This window comes from Onychostoma macrolepis, chromosome 12 (genome assembly GCF_012432095.1).
Source record: "Onychostoma macrolepis isolate SWU-2019 chromosome 12, ASM1243209v1, whole genome shotgun sequence".
Lineage (NCBI taxonomy): Eukaryota > Metazoa > Chordata > Actinopteri > Cypriniformes > Cyprinidae > Onychostoma > Onychostoma macrolepis.
In genome coordinates this window covers 135,765-157,500 of record NC_081166.1, presented here as the reverse complement: position 1 = coordinate 157,500, position 21,736 = coordinate 135,765, and the positions used below count along the sequence as shown (strand labels likewise).

General features: G+C 41.1%; 2 protein-coding genes across 5 annotated transcripts in view; one reads left to right on the top strand and one right to left on the bottom strand.

Moving 5' to 3' along the window:
- The window catches only part of LOC131550700 (poly(ADP-ribose) glycohydrolase), an 18,464-nt gene extending 15,141 nt beyond the window's left edge, over positions 1-3,323 (top strand). For all 4 annotated transcript variants that reach the window (XM_058793045.1, XM_058793048.1, XM_058793046.1 and 1 more), the window contains 5 exons: positions 1,389-1,467; positions 1,560-1,668; positions 2,169-2,274; positions 2,566-2,694; positions 3,129-3,323. In XM_058793045.1, the coding sequence (XP_058649028.1) occupies positions 1,389-1,467; positions 1,560-1,668; positions 2,169-2,274; positions 2,566-2,694; positions 3,129-3,235 (530 nt within the window). In that variant the 3' untranslated portion in view covers positions 3,236-3,323. The remainder of the gene's footprint in view (positions 1-1,388; positions 1,468-1,559; positions 1,669-2,168; positions 2,275-2,565; positions 2,695-3,128) is intronic.
- A 7,332-nt stretch (positions 3,324-10,655) lies between these two features.
- LOC131551315 (choline O-acetyltransferase-like) lies at positions 10,656-21,374 on the bottom strand. Its single transcript, XM_058794153.1, has 15 exons — positions 21,291-21,374; positions 20,592-20,690; positions 19,585-19,776; positions 19,121-19,239; positions 18,208-18,261; positions 17,822-17,996; positions 15,933-16,110; positions 15,588-15,754; positions 14,350-14,450; positions 14,074-14,196; positions 13,804-13,926; positions 13,597-13,738; positions 13,455-13,517; positions 13,242-13,379; positions 10,656-11,023 (listed from the first exon to the last, which is right to left on the bottom strand). Exons 2-15 carry the CDS (start codon positions 20,628-20,630, stop codon positions 10,799-10,801), a joined length of 1,839 nt encoding a protein of 612 aa, XP_058650136.1. The 5' UTR covers positions 20,631-20,690; positions 21,291-21,374; the 3' UTR covers positions 10,656-10,798.
- Between the last annotated feature and the right edge of the window lie 362 nt (positions 21,375-21,736).

Genomic DNA, 21,736 nt, shown 5'->3' with positions numbered 1-21,736 from the left:
CGGCCGGCCTGCGGATGACGTGAGGCTGATCTGATGATGTTCGCTAATGATCCTGAGACCAGTGTTTCAGATGAGTCTGATGCCCCAAACGCTTCACAATGACTGTTTTCAAACAGGTTTCCTGAACACTCGCCCCGTCCTCAGTCTTCAGGACAAAACAATACTGAAAAAGATGGGGATTCAGGCTGAAAAGGTGATGCGATCGAACAGCACTCAGCGTAGAGTGAGAGCGCACTCTTTATAACGCAGCGAACATGTCCCAGCGTGTGGAAGTGTTTAAAACACTAAAATCATTAGAAGCGCTGATCGCGTGTCTCTGATGAGAAGAGGAAGCGTGGCTGTTGCTGGTTACTGTACGATGATTGAAATCACGAAATGGCTTTAAACAATTAGTGAATAACCTGCAGAACGTGATGTTTTCTAAAACAGTGTTCTGACAGCGACGACGAGCTCGTTAGCCAGGGTTCAAAGTCCAAAAAATCTGTTCCTCGTCAGCTGCTCAGTCACACTTTTATCAGTTTTTACAAGCAAACATCTTCCTAAATTCATAACGAGAATTATTTATAAATCTGCTGTCAACAAAAAGAAGCACTGAGATCTTCTGCAGGTTTCCGCCAAAATAAAAGCTCCGTCAACATTCATAAATGATAGAATTATAATTTTACTGTTCTTCTGTAAAGTACAATAAGAAATAAGACTATGATGATGATAATTGCTACAGCTCTATTAATACATCTAATAATACGTTTACATTTATGCATTTAGCAGACGCTTTTATCCAAAGTGACTTACAGTGCATTCAGGCTATACATTTATCTTTATTTTTTTATCGGTATGTGTTCCCTGGGAATTGAACCCACGACCTTTTGTGCTGCTAACGCAATGCTCTACCACTGAGCCACACGAACACTTTTCAAAAGAAGTCTCTTCTGCTCAGCAAGGCTGCATTTATTTGTACAGTAAAAATACAAAGACAGTAATGGGAAATATTATTAGAATTTTAAATGACTGTTTTCTATCTGTTCAACTGTAATTGATTTCTGTGATGCAGCTGTATTTTCAGCATCATTACTCCAGTCTTCAGCGTCACATGATCTTCAGAAATCATAATAATATGCTGATTTGCTGCTCAAAGTGTTCAGTTTTCCTTTTTTGTCTTTAGCCAATCACGCCTGATTCAAGAAGGGGGTCTCAAAAATGGCCATTAAAAATTATTATTTTACTAACTTATTAATTTTAAGTTAAATTGTGCTTTGTTGGTATAATGTCTGCTAGAATGTTAAAAAATGTTCACTGTTTAAAAAAAAAAAGTGTTTTTAAAATGATTTGTAATTGATTTTTGCCCTGCGAATAGTAAGACGGAAGTAATGGTGTTGTGATGTTAACAGGTGCAGAGCAGTTCAGCAGATACTCGGGATACTCGGACAGCTTCCGCTGGGAAGGAGACGGTGATGACCAGACGCCGAGGTGCGGATCAGTACAGCTCTGAGTGTTTGCTGCTGTGTTTCTCAGACGCTGATGCTGTGTTCGTGTGTGTGTGTGTGTGTGTGTGTCTGCAGGGACGAGTGGCAGCGCAGGTGCACTGAGATCGTGGCTATAGACGCCCTGCATTACAGACAATTCTTGGAGCAGTTTCACCCTGAAAACATGAGCAGAGAGCTCAACAAGGTCCTGACACATCATCATAAACCTCTTACGCTGAGGCCTGAGCTAGCCTCCTGTAATCCTGTGACTCGGTTAGCAGCTGGTAAACCGGTCCGGGTTAGTTGCTGTGCTGGGTTTGTGCATTATTAATGCGAGCGGATGAGCAGGAGGGCGTCTGTTTCTGCTCTTTGATGTGGCACTTTGATCACTCGCTTTACTGGAAACTTTAATTGGCGTTTAATTTCTAACCTCATGAATGACGACTCCAGATTTGTATTGTTGTGTACAAACAGACTGAAGCATTCATGAATGAGCTGTTCGTTAAGATTAAAGAGTGAACGAATCACTGATGCCTGAGGGACAGTAATAAAAATAATAATACAGTTCCTTAAGATTACAGTGAAGATGTTGAGGACTGATCTGCTGGCTCGTAGATCAGGGTTAGTGTGAGGGTTGGTTGGTTAGGTTAGGGACGGGTTAGTTAGTGTTATCTGCTCACTGATAGCCTCTGTGCGTCCCATCAGGCCTTCTGCGGGTTCGTTCGTCCCGGAGTCCAGACGGAGAATCTGTCGGCCGTCGCGACGGGGAACTGGGGCTGCGGAGCCTTCGGCGGAGACAAGCGTCTCAAAGGTACGATGAGATCTGAAAAACCTGAAATACAGTTATCATATGAACATCACTAAACTCTGTTCCACTCATTCACCCAGAGAACAGCGTCCGTCTCTTCTGGTGATCTGTTCATCATCAGAGTGAAAATAAAACACTCTGCCAGTCACTGACGCCTTCACACACTCTGCTCCTCTTCCTCAGACCGAGAAGCAAAGAGAGGGATGAAGAGTGTTTGGGATGAGATATGATTGTGTTTTGTTGTGTTAACGTGTGCGTGTGTGTGTGTGTGTGTGTGTGTGTGTGTGTGTGTAGCTCTGCTGCAGATGATGGCGGCTGCGGAGGCGGAGAGAGATCTGGTGTACTTCACGTTTGGTGACGCAGATCTGGTCAAAGACGTCCTTCACATACACAAACTCATCACAGACACACATGCCACCGTGGGTAAGAGAGACACACACACACACACACACACACACACACACACACACACACACACACACATGTTCGTTTTTGTGAAAAGTGGGGACTCTCCATAGGCGTAATGGTTTTTATACTGTACTTACTGTATGTGCTATTGTCCTACACCAACCCTACACCTAAACCTACCCCTTACAGGAGACTGTGCATTTCAACTTTCCCCAAAAAACCTCATTCTGAGTGATTTATAAGCGTTTTGAAAAGTGGGGACATGGGTCAATGTCCTGAGATGCCACCTTCACCTTGTAATACCTGCCATACCCTCGTCATTATACACATCTATGTCCTGACTTTTCACACACACACACACACACACACACACACACACACACACACTCTCTTCTGGAATCACGTGTTGTTTGTGCAGTGTGTCCATCAGTCTCTGTTGTTTCCTGTAGGATCTGTCTTCAGGCTGTTGCTGCAGTATTATGAGTGTGTGTGTAAGAAAACTACAAGAAGCAAACCTCAGGAAACACTTTACGGCTTCCTCTCTAAGCACCTCTGACCTCTGACCCCAGCGGCTCGGACACGCGTGGCTGTCTTCTGTTCTCAGACGTTGCTGTATGTGCCTCAATAAATCTGTTTTAAATGTCTGTGGGCTGTTTGTGGTGTTTCCGTGTGCGGCTGGCCCGGGGCGGATGAAAGCGTGGCCCCGCTGGGCTCCGTATCGACCGGGCCGCTCGTGAACACAGTCTTTGTAGCGTACGGATTTCAAACGCACATCTGCGCTCGGGCGTGCCGCCGGGTTTCTCTCTCTTCTGCTCCCTGAATGAGTTTGACCTTTGAGACGACGAGCTCAGCTCAGCCACAGAAACAGACGGCTTCAGTCATCACCTCTTCAAGAGTTCCTTACACACACAATTAATGACGTCTTTTTACAATAGAATATCATCTGTGGTTCCAGTCGGTTTGCCTGAAGAACTCGAGACTATATCTGAATCTTTGTATGCCGTGTAAGCTTTTGTGTAAACGAAGACATAAGTGTGATAAAGATGTTTATTTTTTTACATCTGTGCTGGATTAGAAAATGTGTTAATGACATTTTCATGGCAGCCTTCATGCATCAGTCATTCAGTTCTACAATTTCATTCAAAATCAGTTAAACAAATGATGTGGATTTAATGCTGCATGACATCTAGTTCTGTAATGTTTTATCCGGCACATGTTTTTATTAAACAAAATAAATTCAATTAAAACCCCTATTGTGATTAAAATTCCCGTTATGAACTGTGTAACTAGTCAGCTAAGCAAAATTAAAAGAATGAATTGTGCAATAATTCAAGAATTATGAAATACACACGGCTTCGTCTTCACAGACTCACATGCACACTCAGAGATTTAGAAATATTCACAAATAGAGACGTATTACAATCCATGGATTGTTAGTGAATGTCCACAGACAGACTGTTGATGACACTGAAGACGATCCGTGTTTCTCTGATGAACACTAACGAGCTGAGACGCCTCTCTTGCTGTGTGACTTCACTATATTAGAGATGCAATGATATGAAAATTTCTTATCACGATTATAGTGACCTAAATTATCACGGTTATCAGTATTATCACGGTATTGTTCAAATGTGCTGGAAATGTTCAAAAAGTACTCGCGCATAAATTGTTTCACCAAGTTTTATATTTAAAATCAACAAATAAAATGACTTTTTGTTTGCATAAACTAAAACGATAACATTATCAATGATGTCCAGATTTTAAATGACATGACTGACAGCAGTTTATCTAATAGCATGCACGAAATGTTCAAATAACACTTTGAAAAGGTTTCATAAAATGGTAAATCTCACATTTCAGCCTTTAAACAAAGAAAAGGGTTAAGGCAAAATTATAATTAATTTATAAATGATTACATGTATTTTATCTGCTCCATAAATAATTCTAGATATCTGAATTGTCTAAATGTGTAGAATCCACATAAGCTCAGAATTTACAGCAGGGCATGCAGATCCTGCACAGACTGAATGTGAATGTAAATCCAGTCTCTGACAGCAGGTGGCGCTGATGAAGCAGCAGAATTACAGATGTTTCTCTAAACCTCTGCCTCAAAGCAGTATTGTGATTAAAACACTACTTTATTAGGGATTACATTGAGCAAAGATGAAAACAAAATGCCATCGAATCTTTTCCGAAGACAGTCAGAACCTTAAGAATATTACTCACAATATTCATTCATATATTCATTTGTATAATTCTCTTAGCACTCCTTTAAAACCTCTCAGCTCTCACAAAATGAACTTAAAACTTTGCTTTATGCTGGATAGTTTTTATTTATCCTGAGTTGTTCAAATCACGGTAATTGAATACAGTTTTAATGATATTTAAAATATAAAACGGTAATACTAACCGTGGGGAATTTTATCATGATTTATCATCAAGCCGGTAATCGTTCCATCCCTACACTGTATGAACTAGCTCAGATCACTTCCTTCGCTACATCACTGTATTTAACGGGATTGTGGAAAAACATAACACAGATAAATTACAGATACAGCTTTAATGAAAGTTAATAAGTGTGTGTGAACAGAAGAGGAGTGACACCGTATTGAACCGCAGTGTGAACGGGTTTGTGTTTGTTTCTGGTTTACCATCTGCTTTATTTCCACACTCGTCCGTCTCTGCCTTTCTCTGGCTCTGAGTTCAAAGCAGCAGCTGTTTGTGCATTTTGTGGGGTTTTGGTCCTTGATCATGTTAAAGATGAGTTTGATTAAATCTGCACATCTGCTCGGTAACGACACGTGAGAAAGGGTTCCTGTGAGCTACTGAGCACGACAGCACTGGAACAGGCATTGTGGGTAATATAGACGTGATGTCAGGCAAAACAAGCTGTCAGTGTGTGACAGAAGAGGCTCGCAGTGCTGCTCCATGACCAGACGTCAGAAAACACGCACCTGCGGGCCTCACGGTGCAGCTCCGCGATCAGGCCCTCTGTCCATCAGCAGCAGCTCCAGGCTCTTGAAGCCACAGCGCACCGCTCGTTACTGAGCTGTCAGACTTAACGACCCGCCGGGAGGAGGTCAGTCGCTTCAGGCCCCGTTTCTGCACAATACAGGATCCAGAGAAAAGGACTGTGCGGATCTTTCCTCATGTAACCTGAGGAAACAAAACACACTGCAGTATAGTGAAGGTAAAACCATGATATCCAGATGATTGCCATGCAGCTATTTGCATAAAGAATACCAAAGAAAGTGCATGTGATACGGTATTATCACAGTCAAACTCAAATACCTTGTTTGTTCTGTGTGTTTGCTCTGTGTTGTCAGTGCTGTATGGATTCTCTCCGCACTGACTGTCGTGAATTATTGTGCATCGTTTAATAAGTGATTCCTCTCTCTTGTATCTTTACTGATAATCATGTTTTTCTCATCTTCTGAGGGCCTCGGGACGACATACATTCATTTCCTTTCATCAGACAAACAGACAAAGAGATTTTCAAATGGATGCTGAAGATCTGCTGGGAATTCTGATTCCTGAAGGGCAGAAATACCCGATGAATTTAATTTCTTCATTTTGCATTAATTCAGTTTCTGCTGCATTTGAAGTGCAAATGTGAGTCTGAACGCAAGAGTCTCTTCAGGTCATACGGCTGAAAATAGACTGCAGATCTGCTTCATTACTGCCTTCATAAGAACTGGAATGATTCCATTTATCTGATTATTTTCACAGCAGTAAGTCTTGCGTGTTTGCACCTGGTCAGGACCGGCTTTGGCTTCAGCAGCTGAGATGAAGTAATGAAGGGAAGCTGGAGCTCATTACTGGTTCCTCATGAGTTTCGTCTCGCAGGTCAGTGATTCTCACTGTTCAATGGTTTTGTGTCACAGTAACTGCTGACAAACAGAAGCTAGATGTGCGTTGGCTGCAGTAAATCGCAGTCGGAGACGCTTGTGAAACTCAACATGACGTGACACCCGGTTCACACTGTAGATGACTGAATGGATGGATGTCGGTAAGCAAACAGATGCAAGAAGGAACGGTCTGTTATCTCATTAGTGTGTCAGAGCTGAGACCCGGACAGACAGAGAGAGGTCAGCGAGGCCCTTCGCTCCTCAGACGGCTCGCTCTGGAAGCTGATTGACCGACTGTGTGCTTTCAGGAGTGTTTTAACGGTTCGTAAATGAAGGGCATAAATGCAGCACACTAAGCAGTCATCGTGTCTTGTATTCGCACGGCTGAACCTCCTGTGAAGATGTTAACCACACAAAACCGCTCCGATTCCTCGAGATCCTGACGTCATCTGTGAGTTCGTTTGGAGACGGAGAGAATCTCGCAGAGAGAAAGCTTTACTCTGTGGCTCCATGAGAAATCTGATAGACTTTACATGCAGATCATATGAAACGCCTGAGATCTGACTGTTAGAATCATTAATTAGAGAATGTGTGATTTATTCTTTGTTCGGGTCTCTCACTAGCGCTGGGAAAACAAAACCGATCCTGTTTTTATTTTCATGATGTCCAGCTCTGTTATTCACAGTTAACTTGTGAATCGCTGTCAGATACTCAAATGCTATCATCCAGCTCTAATCTGCTGAATGCATAAAGATATGAACATCTTATGAACATTACACATGAGGATTTTCTGTAGAGCTGCTTTGAAACCTTGTGCATTGAGAAAAGAGCGACACAAATAAAACTGAATTGACCTGAGAGACTGAATCTGAAACAACAAAAGATGAGTTTTGGTGATGCACCAAAGCAGTTAAAGTTAGTATTATTCAAGCTGTAAAGTTGTTCTTCAGCCACGTCTGAACTGATTGCACTGTTTTATGTATAGTTATTTTCTATTCTTAACTATTTTAAATACATTTTTAAATCATTTTAAAAGTTTTTAAGTTCCTTGTTTTTATTGTTGTGATTATTTTATTTTGTAAATATTTGAATTCCTTTTAAGTAAAGCACTTTTAATTACCATTGTGTATGAAATGTGCTATATGAATAAACTTGCCTTGCCTTGTTATTTTACGCCTTTAGGCATCATGGCAACAGAGGTTAGTAAAAGTCAAGTATATTGTTTGTCTCGTATTGTTGAGGCCCGTATCTGCTGGCGTTCATAACCAGACTCCGTGTTCCTCGTCTGATCCGATCCGGGAGACCCCGTCTGTCCAGCAAACGGCCCGCGGCTCGCGTCATAAATCAGGCCTGCGGTGCTGGAACCCTTTGCTGGATACACGTAAATTGCTTATTGATCTAAAATCAACAGATATGCTGCTTTCTGCCTGCAGTCTGCATCTGTTCATGAACTTCAGTTTCCCAGAAGAAATCAGTTTGTATGAAGTGCTGGAGATTTCACTGTGCACTGATGCAGAAGTACAGAGTAGATCTCGTGTTCTGTCTGATATAGTCTGCTTTACACAGGCTAAACTGTGAGGAAGATGTTTTTATTGTTGTGTTGAACCGCTGGCTGTGTTGTGATCCGGCCGTCGCATTAGGGTTGATATAAAGTCGGAGACGGCCGGCAGACAGCTGAATGAAAACACAGCTGACCTTTAACTCTAACAGCCTTGAACAGAAGCAGCTCAATATTGATTTAATGCGTCAGATTTTACTATGATGAATAGCACATGTAATCAAATATATCAACAGTGTGTGACCATTTCTAACCCGTTTATCTCATAAAGCGGCCTGAAGAGGTCTGGACCCGTCCACATAAAACAATTGTTACAACTCTCGCTTTACTCGATTGTTGGTCATTCGTGAGTTATGGTTTGATGGTGTTTGTTGTCTGTTTTCTGTTCATCTCTATCATCTCTGCCTTCATTCAGTTCAGTTTTTAGCGTAAGGAGATGAAATGCATGAGTGTTATTGTTCCCGCAGCTCTCACTGTGCTGTAGGTTTGAGTAAATGGTTCTGCAGACGTTTGAGACTCGTTACTCTACAGTTTGGGAGTCCAGCGCTTCATTAGGGAGAATGACGGAGCTCCTCCGACTCGCCGTGTTTTCAGTATCATTAGCAAATGCTTCTCAGTTCCTCGGCCAATTAGACTCTTAAAACCGTGTGTGAGAGGAAGACGGCTACTGACATCTTGCTCAGAAATGCCAGCACGGTCATTATGAGAAGCACTTTATAATAAAAACATTTTCTGCTCTTCTCTTTAATTGAAAGATTTTAGGAACGAGGGAACAGTGCTGTCGCATTGGGAATCATTTTATCTTTGAGAATGTCAGGAGCTGAAATACTTCATGTGCTTCATTCATCAAATCTCCCTGTTTTAGGAGATTATTTAGTGGTTTTCATGTTGATCAGTTTCATCAGTGGAATAAAGTTTAAACTGACAGACACTGAATAAATGCTGATCTTCAGCGGGAAAGAGTTTAACAGAAGCAGTTGATCTGAATATGGATGCATGCGTATCAGAAATGGCAGGAGTTTTGCTGAAATCGCCAGCTGACGTCTGATTGGCTGCTGCGCGTCTGCAAACATACTGCGTTCATTTGATAAACTATACTAGACATCCGTGACTAATGTTCTGCTTTATTTTCTGAGTTATAGTTGTGAACTAATCAAGACTTGTTCACTTTGGATGGATCACAAATGAAATCAGACGTTTGCACTAATGTCTTCCTGTCCAGCTGGTTTCTTCTTCCTGTCAGTGAGAATCAGACTGACTGAAGTTTGCCGTTATGTGTGTGGAACACAAGAGGTGAAGTTTAGCAGTTTCTTCATGCTGATCACTTCCAGACAATGAAAGTAGAACCAATGATCACTGATGTCTCAAAAGTGTGACTATATGAGTATGTGTGTGTGTGTGTGTTCCTGGTAAACCCTACGTTATGGGGACAAATGTCCCCACAAAGATGGCAATATCTGAAATCCTTGTCCTTTTGGGGGCATTTTTGGTCCCCATGAGGAAACGAGCTTATAAATCATACAGAATGAGTTTTTTTTGAAAATCTAAAAATGCAGAAAGTTTTCTGTGAGGGGTAGGTTTAGATGTAGGGTGATATAAAATACCGTTGTACAGTATAAAAAGCATTATGTCTATGGAGAGACCCCGTAAACCATGGAAACCTAACATGCATGTTGGTGCATCTGCAGCTTCTTTCTTCAGACTGTGAGCATTCTCTGGCTCACTCTGTTTGGCTCTCATTTGCACAGGCCTTCATCAGTAATGCAATAAAATCCAGTTTATTTACTTATAATTTATTTCTTTATTTATATTTCATACAACATAATTTACTGACACAACACACTAACATAAAGTAACATACAGTGGCAAACAAATAAATTATACATGAGTAAAATGCATAGAACTTCCAAAAATACATTTTATAAGCAATCATGAAGACATTTATTCATCTGACAGATAATCATGAGACAGTAAAAAATGAATGCAGCAGACATCATTGCATACTATAAGTAGGTTCAACAAAAACCCAAGACAGTATTTACTCACAAACATCTGTTCCTGTGAGTCAGGAGTTATACTGATGATGATTATTAGTGCATATATCTCTAGTGCAAATATCTACATCACAGCGTTAACTTATTGCACTTTAACTGAATTTATTGCACATTTTTAAATATATATTTAAAATCCTTATGTTTATGATGTTTGAGCACACAAAATACACATATATCCACTCTAATAAACACAGTGCATCTAAACAAGTATTTCTACACGCAGTCTGTGCTTTCACACAGATATTCACATTCATATGCAGTTATTTTAAGATTAAGTTCTTTAAATGCATCATTTCGTGAAGTATGTAAAGTTTATGTATATTTACGTGTATCTTTTACTAGTTGTGGAGATTTTAGCAATATTACTTTTACTTAAAGTGTGCTTTTACAGACTACACACTAACAAGTATGTAAGCTTATAAATACATACATAACTAGTTTAAAAGTATAGTTATCTAAATATGTTAACATGCTAATATTGTTATATATCTATTTATGTATAAATACATGGCAGTATATTGTATATGTATGTAACGGACACACACACACACACACACACACACACTCCTCTCCGGTCAGAGAGGTTTCTATTCTAAAAGCAGCGCAACAGTTTACAGTACTGGTTATTGTTGCTATGAAAATATCAAAGCGTGATGCAGTTATTTTGGTGTGTTCCTGTGATCGGTTTGTTTAGTGCACAGGATCCTCATGTCCTGCAGTCCCTCGTTCAGCGCTTTCACAAACAGCCCACAACAAGTCTCCTGACTCTCTCTGAAGCTGGACACACAGAACAGCACGTGATCCGGCTGCGGGTTATAACACACGCCATAACCATCAGGAACTACCGGACCATAGCAGCAGAACATCTCCTCTGCGGTAGGAACCTTCATGGAGGAACATCACACATACTGAACATCATCTCACCATCATTAAACCATTTACACCAAATCCCTGCTGCCACTAGTCTACTATAGCTACATTTACAGAAGTGACCTACTTAGAATAATTCTTAAAACAAAAGTGAAATATGATCCGGAAGACTCAATTACTGCATTTTCACCTCATATACTTCCTGTCCTTATGGTACAGTTAGAGGACAAAGACCATTTCAAATACAAAGTTCTGGCATGAATCTGTATTTAACTCAATATTTAACTCAATCTGACACGACACAGCTGATTGGTTCTCTCCTGTATTGGTAGCCAATGAGCTCGCTGCTCAACATTCAAATATATGACTAGTGCTTGCTGTAGCAGTTTGCAGCGTGCTTCAGAAACCCTACACCTTCCCCAGCTCCACCTGTATAGAGCTGCTACGGGGTGATCATGTACGCTATACAGAGGCGGACAAAGTACACAACTTCCTTACTTGAGTGAAAGTACAGGTACTACTGGTCAAATACTACTCCACTACAAGTGAAAGTTGTAAAGACAGATTTTTACTTAAGTGAAAGTACGGAAGTACATGTTTTTAAAAGTACTTAAGTATCAAAAGTAAAAAGTAAATGCATTGTTTTATTGTCGCATTGTTGTATATTTACAATACCATATGCCACTAATGCAACCTACTGAATACACTGATTAGCTTGTATTATCTTTGGAATTAAGAGCTTTTATGTTACAAAACATATTGAAATGGAACAACTGAATGAAGATAATCATCTTTATTTTTATTTAACATTCCTACAGCTACATTGAACTCATTTTAATACTTGTTTAAAAGTTACAAAGTTCTTTTTCAAAGAGATATTGAAGTCTATGATATGGTTCATTTTAGGCAAACAAAGCAAACATTGAAAAGAAAACAAACCTTTAATCTCTTCAGAAAACTGGATCATACTCTCTCAGTATAGCCATGGGTGTGCAGGTTGCACCAAAGAACCGTCTTTTTGAATTTTGCCATCAACTGATCAGTGTTCATAAAATGCTCAGAAATCAGTGAACTTCACAACATGTGTTTTCATTTAGCCTACTTTTTGATCATTTGTTTGCAAAAAATATATGTATTTATGTGCAGTGTTTTGACAATAAAATAATGTTCAGATTTATATACTTCCCTGACCAGTTTTTAGCAGCAATTTACCAGTAGGCCTAAGTTTATATATATATGGTAAAGTGAGGGCATTTTTAACAGATATATTAGCCTACCATTTGTATTGTCATAGTTTAACTACAAAAATTAAACTATAGTTACTATAATGAAACTATAGTAAATTTGTGGTTACTGAAGTTACTACAAATAGCATAATTATGGTTACTATAGTGAGATAATAGTAAATTTGTGGATACTGTGATTTTACAGCAAATACCATAGTTATGGTTACTATAGTAAAAACATGGTTAATTTTCCAAAGGGCTTTAATGAGTTAACACATGCCTTTTTGGAGTGCAGTAGCGTGGACGTTTACATTAGTTTAGTGGGGAAGATCCCGAGGTTGCCAGATTAAAAAATATCAGCCAAATGTCCATTCAAAACTAGGCGGAAAACTGCAGGCTTAGAAATACTGTAACACTTGGCAACACAGGAAGGTCCTGGCAGATTGCAGGCTGGATTTTCGCAGAAAAAAAGGGTTCAGTGAATCTGAAAATGCACTCATTGTAAAAACTGCTACATATAACGACTTTCTACTTGGGGACCTTGATATAAATGTAGTTGAGTAAAAAGTACGATATTTGTCTTTCAAATGTAGTGAAGTTAAAGTCGCAAGTTTCCAGAAAAAATAATACTCGAGTAAAGTACAGATATTTAAAAAGTGTACTTAAGTACAATACTCAAGTAAATTTACTTCGTTACTGTCCACCTCTGACGCTATATATGGGGGTTATTTCATGTATATGTGCAGCAGCAGTATTGCTTACATGCTCACAGCAGCATGTTGTGGATGTATTGGCAGCAGCAGTGTAGCAGATCTATTCCGGCAAGACCAAATACATTAACATTGTCATGTACATTACCATGCTAATCACTTTGAGAGTTGTCATGACAGAACTACGGTTAATGAGTGAAATGCAGAGCACAAATTCAGAGTGTGGGAGACCATACTTACACGTCACGTCACTAATTATAAAGCTGTATTGTGTTTGTGTAGTATGCTGCTCTTACCTGACTGGTTGACAGGATGAAGTGGTTACTGATGTGGTACGTTTCATCAGAGAAAATGTCTGGCGTCTCCATTTTCATCTCCTTGGCAATTTCACGTAGACCTAGTAAGTGATTGTCGGTCCCCATCCCCGTGACGGCCTGCAGAAGGTCAAACAGCTCATCAGCGCTCACATAAAAACACCAGCGTGACGTCAGGCGTCTGTATTCTCTCACCAGAGCTGTGATTTTACTCTGAGCATCTACAGCCGCTCGCAGCTTCTCCACCTTCTCTGCGTCCTGGAATGAAGAGCATGAGTTTAACGCTAGATATTCTGTGTTTATGGCAGAACATTAAAGAGACTGAAAAATGTGAAACCTGAGCGGATGTTCCTCCGTCTGTCATGGCCTTCACGAAGGCCAGCGCCTCAGGGGTGCTGGAGCGGATGTTGTCCACACGTCCCTGCCGGAAGCGGCGGAGAGAAGCGCTCTCGTAAGTGGACACGAGTCTTCTGTGACACCTGCGGAAACAGCGAGCGACGTAGAGTCCGGCTCTAAGAAGGAGAAATCGGTCGTCGCTCCTCACCTGTAGAAGGCCAGCTGTAGAGCCAGCTGTATGAAGGCGTCTGGACTCATCTTCTGCTGCTTGATGAACTCCTTCCCATAAACCGCAAATGTGAAAACATTCATGTCGAGATTCCTCACGAGTCTAGAGAGAGAAGAGCATTCAGAGCGCCAATCAAACCACGGCTGATGCCTGCAGGGTCAAGCTTTCTAACAACAAGGAGAAACTGAAAAAATACTGTTGATAATCAGCTGTTACTACGTAGATCACCACTGGAAGAGTTTGATTCACCTGTGCAGGTGATCCGCAGCGGACGCCAGCGCGCCTTGAATCTGAGGGGGACATTTCCACAGTAATCTGCGCGGATGAGGAAGTTCAGACGCGCTCCGGCCGGAGCTCTGCTTACAGGAGCGTCTGCAGCGAAGAGACCTTCATTCAGCTTCAGTTATTATAGCATAATTTCACAGACTCTCACATTTGTCCAGAGCTTCAGAAAGTAACTTCAGCCATTAGTTAGCAGAAGAGCTCAGTTGTGCGATTAGCTGGCTGGTCTGTGTTGATACGCACATGTTTTTCAGCAGATGTTCAGTGCACTGCACCAGAACTATTCCCTCGAACGGCGAGTGCTCGCACACGACCCCACAAACACCGTCTGCGCCAATCACAAACTGAAACACAAACACATCAGCAGTGCTCTCCTTTACTGCTCAGCCAGAGTGTGTCTGCAGTATAGGGGTGTAACGGTACTCGCATTCATACCCAAAATTTTTGGTATGGGTCTTGTGGTTCGGTACGCACATGTACCCAACAAATCATTCAATTTCTTTTAGGAAATTCAGACAATAAATGCTGTTTCGGCGCTCTTTGATGTGGCGTGACAGATTGCTGTATAAATGCCTAAGTTCAAACAGCAGAGCGATCATCTCTTCCTCTTTATTACTAGTTTTAGCATGAAATAACCATGAATGAATGTCTCATGCCTCATGAAATCACTCAATCAGTGATTCAATCACAGGAAGACGTCATTAAAACAGCTTGTAAACAAAATGTCCCATCGCATTTCATTTACCTCAAGTCATCAGTGCTACAGCTCGTTAGTTCGCTAGAGAAATTAAGTCTAGAGAACAGTATTTCATGAAATATTAGCCTAGACTATATACCCATTATATATAACTTTACCTGTTACTCATGTCTTAATTATTTAATATGTTATGAAACAACTTATGACAGCCATGGTGTAAATGATTATATTTCAACAACAAACAGAAATTTTGTAATTTAGAATTTAATTTAGAAACTGCATTATGTGCAATTTACACGTTTGCATACATTTTTTAAAGTTGAGTGTTGATTATTATATTTAAAAATAAGTTTGGGCTCTGTTCTTAATTGCAACCTAGATAATGTAGAAGGACCAGTTTAGAGCAGAAGCTGAGGTAGAGTTTTATCCCTAGGAAAATTGTAATTATCTTAAATTGAAAGAAAGAGCAATTAGTTCAGTAAACCACTGTTTAATGTATAAAAAAAGCGTTTTTGTTTTTTCTGCTGTACGAAACTATACCGAATCGCGACGGTCAAAACCGAGGTACGTACCGAACCATCATGTTTGTGTTCCGTTACAGCTCTAGTCTGCAGTGTGCCATTCCTGCTCTGAACAGAATTACAAAACAAGCAAACGTTTCTCAAAGACTCCTGCTGGCCGCTCCTCCAAGTTCCCAGAGTATGGCTCTCCAGTGACAGGAATCTAACACCAGAACACATCTGAGCATCTGAACACTTTCTCTTATCGAGCATCTGTGGTTTACCTGCAGGGGTTTGTCGTACCAGCGGTTCGCCCCGTTCTTATCGCGTCCTCCGTGGAGCACCAGGGCAGCTCTGTTGGCGTCGCTGGGTTCGAGTCCTGCAGGATCGTCCAGACAGACGACGCACACGCAGCGCTCCATCAGCTCCACACTCTCTCTGTTCACTGGATCTGCTCCACAGATTGGTCACACGTTAAAATGCATCTCTGTCACACACGGGATCGTGCGAAAGCGATTTCACTTCTGGATAACGGTGAAATCTGGCACTGAGCAATGGAAGTAAGCTGAGTGTTTAATCTGTCTGTCTCTCTAGCTATTAGCACCATGTCCATGTGGTGTTGTGTGGACCTTTGAGCAGCTGGTCTCTGGCTCGAGCCCAGTCTGTCCGGCCCTCGGCGGTCAGCAGTCCCATGGCCGGCTGCTTCTGCTCAGCGCTCAGCGTCTGCTCATAGATCCACTCCAGCTGAGCCTGGACATCTGCCTCCTTCAGTTCACAGCTTCCTTCCATCAGATTCAGCGCAAAGAACTGAGAACGTGAACCAGATGCGCATCTTTACTGAACAGACACACCGTGACATGCTGTTAGTGTTGAGCTTTTAGTGAGAGAAGAAATCAGCGCCACACACTTGTGATGTAACATTTACATTTATTCATTTAGCAGACACTTTTATCCAAAGTGACTGGAGGAATGAGAAATACACCAAGCGATTCATTTTAAGCAGGCAATAAATACAAGAAGTCCCACTAATGCAAAGTTTCAGACATCGTTCAGAATAGTACAAGCTAGAACAGGGAAGGAATAAGGATTGGTGAATTTCCATCAGGCTGCAGCACATACTAATGAAGACACGATTAGTATGATTTTTGTTTATTTTTTGGATCTAATATTGGCTAGCAGATAGCAACTAGCAGCGTTTGATTGTTTGTTCAGTGGTTTTTGTGCACAGCGGCTGGATCTCAAACAGCGCCGGTGTCAGCGGCTCCCCGCGGTTCTGGCTCTGATTGGGTTATTGAGTTATCAGACCGGACCTCATTAGAGACGCTTCCCGAGCCATTTCCAGGTAAACGGCCCTCGAGCCGGCAGCGCTCCGCAGGAGAGAGAAGCGGTGAAGAGTCTGTCGATGGAGCCACAGGACCTGCAGTTAATTTAAGAGCCTCTCGAGCCTGATTAGCTGGATCAGATTAAGGTGACCGCAGATATTCTTCAGTGAGCCGACTGTAATGTGTGATTCTGTAGAATCGGGAATAAATGTGGCCTTTTCTCGACTCTCATTTATCACAGACCGATCATTTCACCAAACACGAGAAACTCTGGTGTAACACAACATTACACCAGATTTGGTGTAGTGTTATTATTGGACCAAAAACTTTTGCATGTAATAACCTAGATCACTGTCTAATACTTGATGGCTGCTCTGTAAATTCTTCGTCATTAGTTAGGAACCTAGGCGTACTTTTTGATAGCAATCTTTACTTCGAAAAACATGTTTCTAGCATCTGTAAAACTGCATTTTTTCATCTTAAAAATACATCGACCTATGCTCTCAAAGTCAAATGCAGAAATGTTAATTCATGCGTTTATGACCTCAAGGTTAGACTATTGTAATGCTTTATTGGGTGGTTGTTCTGCACGCTTAATAAACAAACTCCAGATGGTCCAAAATACAGAAGCTAGAGTCCTTACTACAACCAGGACCACATTAGCCCGGTTCTGTCAACACTGCACTGGCTCCCTATTAAACATCGGATACATCTTAAGATCTTGTTAATTACCTATAAAGCCCTGAATGATTTAGCTCCTCAGTACTTGAGCGAGCTCTTATCGCATTATAGTCCTCCACGTCCACTGCGTTCTCAAAACTCTGGCCGTTTGATAATACCTAGAATATCAAAATCAACTGCAGGTGGCAGATCCTTTTCCTATTTAGCTCCCAAACTCTGGAACAATCTACCTAGAGACGACCTCTGAACGTCAGCAGAGATCAGGACACCTAGATGAGCTCCAGAGACAGATCCCCAGTGAAGACCTCGTCACCTAGACGACCATCGGGACAAGACCCCGGGAACCAGGTGAGTCCTCTGCACAATCTGACTCAGCTGCAGCCTAGAATTAAACTGCTGATTTTGTCTGGTCAGAGGAGAATGACACTATTTCCCCGTCTAAATACTGTAAATCTGATTTGACACAATTTGCATTGTTAAAATAATATACAAATAATAGTGACTTGACAACACACCTGATTTTTACAGGCCACAATGACATGTCCCGCATCAGACGCGCTGTCTGCCGTGATGAGTGTGTCCTGCTCGAGACCGGCCCGTCTGTAAGAACCAAACAGACGCTTGTACTGATCCATACAGAGCGGCGTGTCGGCCTTCTGACCACGAGCCACGTCCAGCAGCAGAGTCTGCCTACAACACACACACAGCTTTTGTCCAAAGTGACTTACAGTGCATTCAGGCTATACATTTTTTTTCAATATGTGTGTTCCTTGGGAACTGAACCCACGACCTATTGTGCTGTTAAAGCAATGCTCTAACCACTGAGCCACAGGAACACAAAATTACACACACACAGAGTTCACGTGTTACTGACAAAGACTAAACTAGGATGCTGATTTACCCGTCCAACGCTGTCTTGTATTGAGAAACACTCAGGATGAGACGAGCAGCAAATCTGGACAAACACAAGAGACACACACCAATTTAACCTCTAACTCAATCAAAGAGTCAGACAGGGATTGCGACATCTTACATACGCCCTTCAATCTGAGACTCGTTAGAAAACCTCATTCAAGACGACCAGAGACACCTGCAAACAGTGCTCAGATCTTACAGAGCAAATCCGGCTCTGTGCTGTTTATGAAGTCGCATTAAGCAAATAAAGTCTGTTTGGTGGTGGATGTTTCAAACACATGATTCCTTTGGTGTTTGTCTCATGTTGAGCACATACTTATAGTTTTTTATCAACTGCTTACACACAAAATCTTTACTTGTCACACAATTTTTGAAAGCTGTCACTCAAACAGCAGAAACACACACCAAATCTGCAAAATACACTAATTCTCGGTTTTTGACTCAGTTTTCAATTTCATAAATCACTTTTTGCAAAACACAACACACAATTCTCTCTGTAACACGCAAAAATCTAACAGGAATTAATATTATGGAAAAGGTGTTTGCAAATGTTTGCTTTTGAGATGTGTTTGTGATATTTTGAATGCAGTGCTTCATTTTGCAAGAGATGCGAGGCATTTTGCATTTTGTGTGCAATTCTTAGATTTGTGTGTAAAGTTTTTAAAAAAGGGGGGCAAAGTTTTGAAAATGTGTGCAAGCAGCTGAAAAAAAGTGTGTAGAGAGCAACTAATATTACTTTAAACAGACTGTAGTCACCACTGTGTTGACCACTGAGAGTGATTCTGTAGTCATGATTATCTACTGTAGACTCAAAGTGCAGAAAATACAGACCAGATGCTGCTGCATGATCTTCATTGACGTTATGTGTGCATGAATTAATTAGTGCTCTATTTACTCACAGCAGCGAGTCTTTCACGTCTCTGAAAGATTGTTTGGGGAACACCAGCGCAGGACTGGAGTTCACGGGAAGCGCGAGTCTGTTCTTCAGATACATGTCTTCCAGCCAGAAGTCGAACACCTGAGACAAACACAGCAGAACCATCAGCTCATCATTTCCTGAGCTCTAATTAAACTCGTTTGAGGCGTGAAGCTACACTGTCTTTGAAAGAGAAAGACGGACAAAGACACAATGAAATATTATTTTAGTAAAGTGCCATTATTTATCAAGTGCTGCTGTCACATTACAGCTGTGATGTTTCCTGGCAGACGGATCAATAGCCACAGATCAGTTGCTCATTATTTTTCTTCATCTGTTTTAATGGGACTTTAATAATAAATCGGTGCGTCCGGAGTATGTTAACTGCTCTGAACGCCGGCCGTTCTGTAATAGCTCAGGGTTGAAGCTCTGTTAGTGTGTTTGTACCCAGTTCCCAGTCTTTTCTCTTTTCTCCAGCAGCAGTTTTTGCAGTCTTTCTCCAACGCCTCCGTGTTTGCCGAACGTCTCCACTATGGCTTTGGTCTTCAGGAACTGTGTTTCAGGAACGAGGTGTTTAACGGATCTCAGGTAGGCGTCCAGTGTGTGCTGCAGGTCCGGCACAGGGAGTTTGGGCAGCATCTGGAGAAGAGAAGAATAATGAATGTTATTCATCACAGTCCCATATAGACAGATAAGTAGAGATGTTTACACTGATTCCTCAAACTGTTGGACAGGACCGTGTTTTCCAGCGGTTCTGCCTCCGGTGGAGGAGCTTTAATGAGCCAGTAACTGTTGAGTCTCTCTGATGTTTTGTGTTATCAGCTCCTGCTTTAATAATTTATAGGAATAGCTTTAAGACAAATGGAGAAAAGATTTGAAAAGCCTTTCCTGCTGGTCAAAAATACTATTTTGATTAACAAAATGCAAATGGTGCACCGATATGGTTCAAAAACACAGTATCTCAAGAAATATTGTTCAGTTCTATTAATAAAAGCAGATTTTTTTTTTGCTTTAGATTAACCTGTTTTAAAATAGTAGAAAATATACATTTTGTTATATTTTGTACATACATCCTGAAAATCATATGAAAATCAGATGGCAGCTGATGTGTGTCTGTGTTCTTTCAGATCTTTGGAGAAGAACTAAGCTTTTCTCCTCTGAAGATGAGACAGCTGAAAACAGCCTGATGTTATATCATTTACATTTATGCATTTAGCAGACGCTTTTATCCAAAGCGACTTACATTGCATTCAAGTTCCAGTGTTACATATTACCAGCTCTTGCTTTTCCCTGGGAATCAAACCCATGATATTGGCGTTGCTAGTGCCATGCTCTACTATTTGAGCTACAGGAAAGTGAAAGTATCAACACTACAGCTCATCTGTAGGGTAAGAAGACTTCTTTTGTCTTTTTGGTAACAACAGAAACAATCATAGCAATATTTATTTGCTTACAGTGCAGTCGCTGTGGGCTTCGGCTGTTGCTCTCTTCATCTTGAGTCTCTCTGCAGCTTCTGAACTGATGTTTGATTCCTCAACACTGCAAACTCTGTCCTGTGGAGACCGTTGAGCACCTCTCAACATTACCCTCAGAAACATCCTTACATCTGAACTATATCAGGAATAACTCATGAAATGCAATGGACAGTGTCTATCAGATAATATTTCTATTCCAGACAGCATTTAGTGTGATGGATTGAGCTGAACGCTTGCTCAAAGTTCATCAGAGGTGGGAGTAATTATTTACCCAATTTAATTTCCATTCATTTGAATTGATTGGTCAGTAAAATTGGTCAAACAAGATGAAAACAGACGCTAATGTTGCGCTTGAAGTGTTTTTACAGTCGCTGCAGACAGTGACGCTCCTAACCTTATATTGGAAATAATCAATAACATAGAGCTACAGGTTCAGTCCAGCCTTCAGCACACATGCAGATCTGATTAAAACATCCGATACATCACTTTATTTGCTCTTATTTAAAAAATAAATAAATAAATCTTAGAATCAACAATGGCAGCTTGAATCAGGTGTGCATTGACAGAGCTGCAGTATTTTCTTTTTTTTATTATTAACTGTCAAATACTAATCACTAGAAAAATTAATTCAAAATTTTCAAAAGTTCAGCAGAATGAATGAGCTGATGTATAGCTCACCTGTGTGATCGGTGTCTGTGTCTCCGGCGGCGCGTCAGCTGTCTGTCAGCCTCTCTGTGGCTCCGGTGCTCGGTCTCCGGTGTCCGTGACTCCGCCCCCCGCGCCCGTGACTCCGCCCCCCGCGCCCGTTACCCGCGCTCACGCTCCTGCAGGTGTTTCCAGAGCTGCTGCTCTTTCTTCTGTTCCACCAACTTATAATGCTTGACAAAATATTTAATGCTCTTTACCTATAGCTTTTTTTTTAAAATCTGGTTTGTATGCAGTTAGCACACATACTTAGGTAAATACTGATTAAGAAAAATGTATTTTCATCATATGAAATGATGAACAGTGAATCGTTTAATATATTTCGTTGTGGTGAAAAGACGCTAACGCTGATAATTAAGTTGCAAAATTTGTTGGGGAAAGATGACATTTTTATTTCAGAGCTGTTACTAAATAAATTG

Coding starts and splice junctions, on each gene's coding strand:
- LOC131551315 (XM_058794153.1), bottom strand. CDS start 20,630: ATGAAGAGAGCAACAGCCGAAGCCCACAGCGACTGCACT. Junction 15,755..15,932: donor CAGAGACCAGCTGCTCAAAG/GTCCACACAACA, acceptor TCTGTGGAGCAG/ATCCAGTGAACAGAGAGAGT. Junction 14,197..14,349: donor GAACATCTGCTGAAAAACAT/GTGCGTATCAAC, acceptor TCTTCGCTGCAG/ACGCTCCTGTAAGCAGAGCT.